General features: G+C 39.2%; 1 protein-coding gene across 1 annotated transcript in view; it reads right to left on the minus strand.

Annotated features, from left to right (window-relative positions):
- Nucleotides 1-344: 344 nt before the first annotated feature.
- Nucleotides 345-2118, minus strand: part of LOC119361732 (meiosis-specific protein PAIR3-like) — a 7256-nt gene continuing 5482 nt past the window's right edge. Inside the window, exons 9-11 of the mRNA XM_037626861.1 lie at nucleotides 1494-1628; nucleotides 875-966; nucleotides 345-795 (exon numbers count right to left, since the gene is read on the minus strand). Coding sequence (XP_037482758.1) covers nucleotides 727-795; nucleotides 875-966; nucleotides 1494-1628 — 296 coding nt within the window. The 3' untranslated portion in view covers nucleotides 345-726. The remainder of the gene's footprint in view (nucleotides 796-874; nucleotides 967-1493; nucleotides 1629-2118) is intronic.

The raw sequence follows: 2118 nt of genomic DNA on the forward strand, positions 1-2118 counted from the left end.
TAATGGAGGTTTATCCCGCAAAAAGAAACTCAGAAAAAAATATATATATTGGTAAGCAGGCACGGTACACACTATGTGTGTTGCATATTCCGGTTTATAGCTTGCAGGAAACAGAAATCACAAAACTTGTCGTTGGGGAGACATAGGCCGATAGAGAAACTATCTCCCGCAGGTATATATATCTCATTGCATCCAAGCTATTCCAAAAAAAAAAGGAATAATAACGGCTAGAAGGATCAAAGATGTCTAACCTTCTTTGAGTAGGGCCAGACATATACATTTGCCTCTAATTTCCTCTTATCCAAATCCCATGCACAGAAGCTCAAAGAAAAGCGACATTGGCAGAAAGACATCAAATATGTCACCAGATGAGTACACTTGATTTAAACCATCGCATTCACATGGCAGCAAATCTAACTTAAGCATTTGCGACTTTGTACTTGATCGTTACATTACTCGGTCTGGAAACAAGAAACGATACCAGGACACAATTCATTGAAAGAAACACGGCATGGCATGGTTAAGTTAGCGATTCACCGACGCAAAACGGTAGAGATGGTGAAACGGTATGCTATGGAACTACGGATAGCCTCCTACTACTTGGCATAGTTCTTCAAAGTGTAACTTTAAGCAAAGGAACCCCATATGCGTACCGGCATCATCCTTCTATATATACCCTACAGGTTTCGCCTTATCTATCGACTTCTGTAGAGCAGGTGAGATTGATCAATCTGCGGTGTCGGTGATGAGCTCCTTGAGCACGTGTTTCAGGCCATTCATCTTCTTCCGGGCTCTCTGCGAAACCATTTTCATGGGAAAAGGTTAGCAGCTGATCGATACAGCATCCCTCCCTGGGGGAATGGTGTTTGTTTACCTTCTGAACCTTCGCGATTTTGATTTCGGCGTCGTTGAGCTGAGAACCAACTCTGCTCTCGGCTTGTTGGAGGAGCTTCTTGTGTGATGCTTCTGTTGATGCAATCATACAACAAAACCATGGTTCAGTGGCAATTCAGGTAAGGCCAAACGGTTAGACAGAAACAAGGCATTTAAACATATTTCTTCTAGTGGCTGCTGTATGATGATTCATTCCATTTGCCTCTTAACAATGATAACAGTGAGCTAAAACTATAATTACTTAAATTTAAAAAAAACTTCACTGATGACTTTCTTCTAATCGTGTGCCAATGGAGATTGGGCAATCATTCTTTTCAATTAAAAAGAACATGCAATTTAACCACATTATTCAGCAACAAACTTCATGCATGAAACAATGTTGGAATCTTATGCGCCTGGATCAGTTATATGACATAAAGCTTGCAATCTATAATCAAAATGCTCCAATGGTGATACTTCATAAGGCTCTATTTTGACAAAGGTTAACATGATTCCACATTTTTGGGAGTCCATGCAGAGCATCAGTTTGTAATAAATAGTGTGGCGAGTAAGTATTTCATTTGCATTCCGCAAGTGTAATGTCTTAAGTTAAAACTTACTTTGCTTCTCAGCTACTCCCTTAAGTTCTGCATGATAGGCTTCAAATTCCTCGAGAGAGTTCTTGCAACCAAGCAACTGCTGATTAACCTCCTCCTTGAACTTCTCATGAAGAACCCGTAACTGTTCTTGTTGCTCTGAAACCACAAGGCATAGAGGACAAGGTTATATCATTTGAGCAACTAACATTTATTCCAAGAGAAACAACACAAGACATGCAAGAAAACAAGGTAAAGTATAAGGATTCACAAAGGAATCTTGCCACAAGTGTGCCTTAGTAACCAAACAGGCAACTAACTTGGCCATGCCTAACTTGTGGTATGGCATGGTTAGCATACCAACCAAACAGGCTCTAACCCTACATATATGCATACACAGTAAAAAGTCCAAAGAGCAGAAGATAGTAAATAAGAAATAACCAAACCAGAGTGGATAACTGCAAGCAGATTCAAAGAAATGGTGCGTTAAATTTTTCTCAAATTAATCTTTCGTGGCACTGATTTTATGCTTCAGAATTCAGACAACAGAAGTGATTCAAGAACAAAGTCAACCAATTTAAGCATAGTTCTTTTTAGTCTTTTATATCCAAACATTCATCTTATTGTGTTTTCTTCAAGTTTAGGATAC

This window comes from Triticum dicoccoides, chromosome 2B, assembly GCF_002162155.2.
Source record: "Triticum dicoccoides isolate Atlit2015 ecotype Zavitan chromosome 2B, WEW_v2.0, whole genome shotgun sequence".
NCBI classification, from domain to species: Eukaryota; Viridiplantae; Streptophyta; class Magnoliopsida; order Poales; family Poaceae; genus Triticum; species Triticum dicoccoides.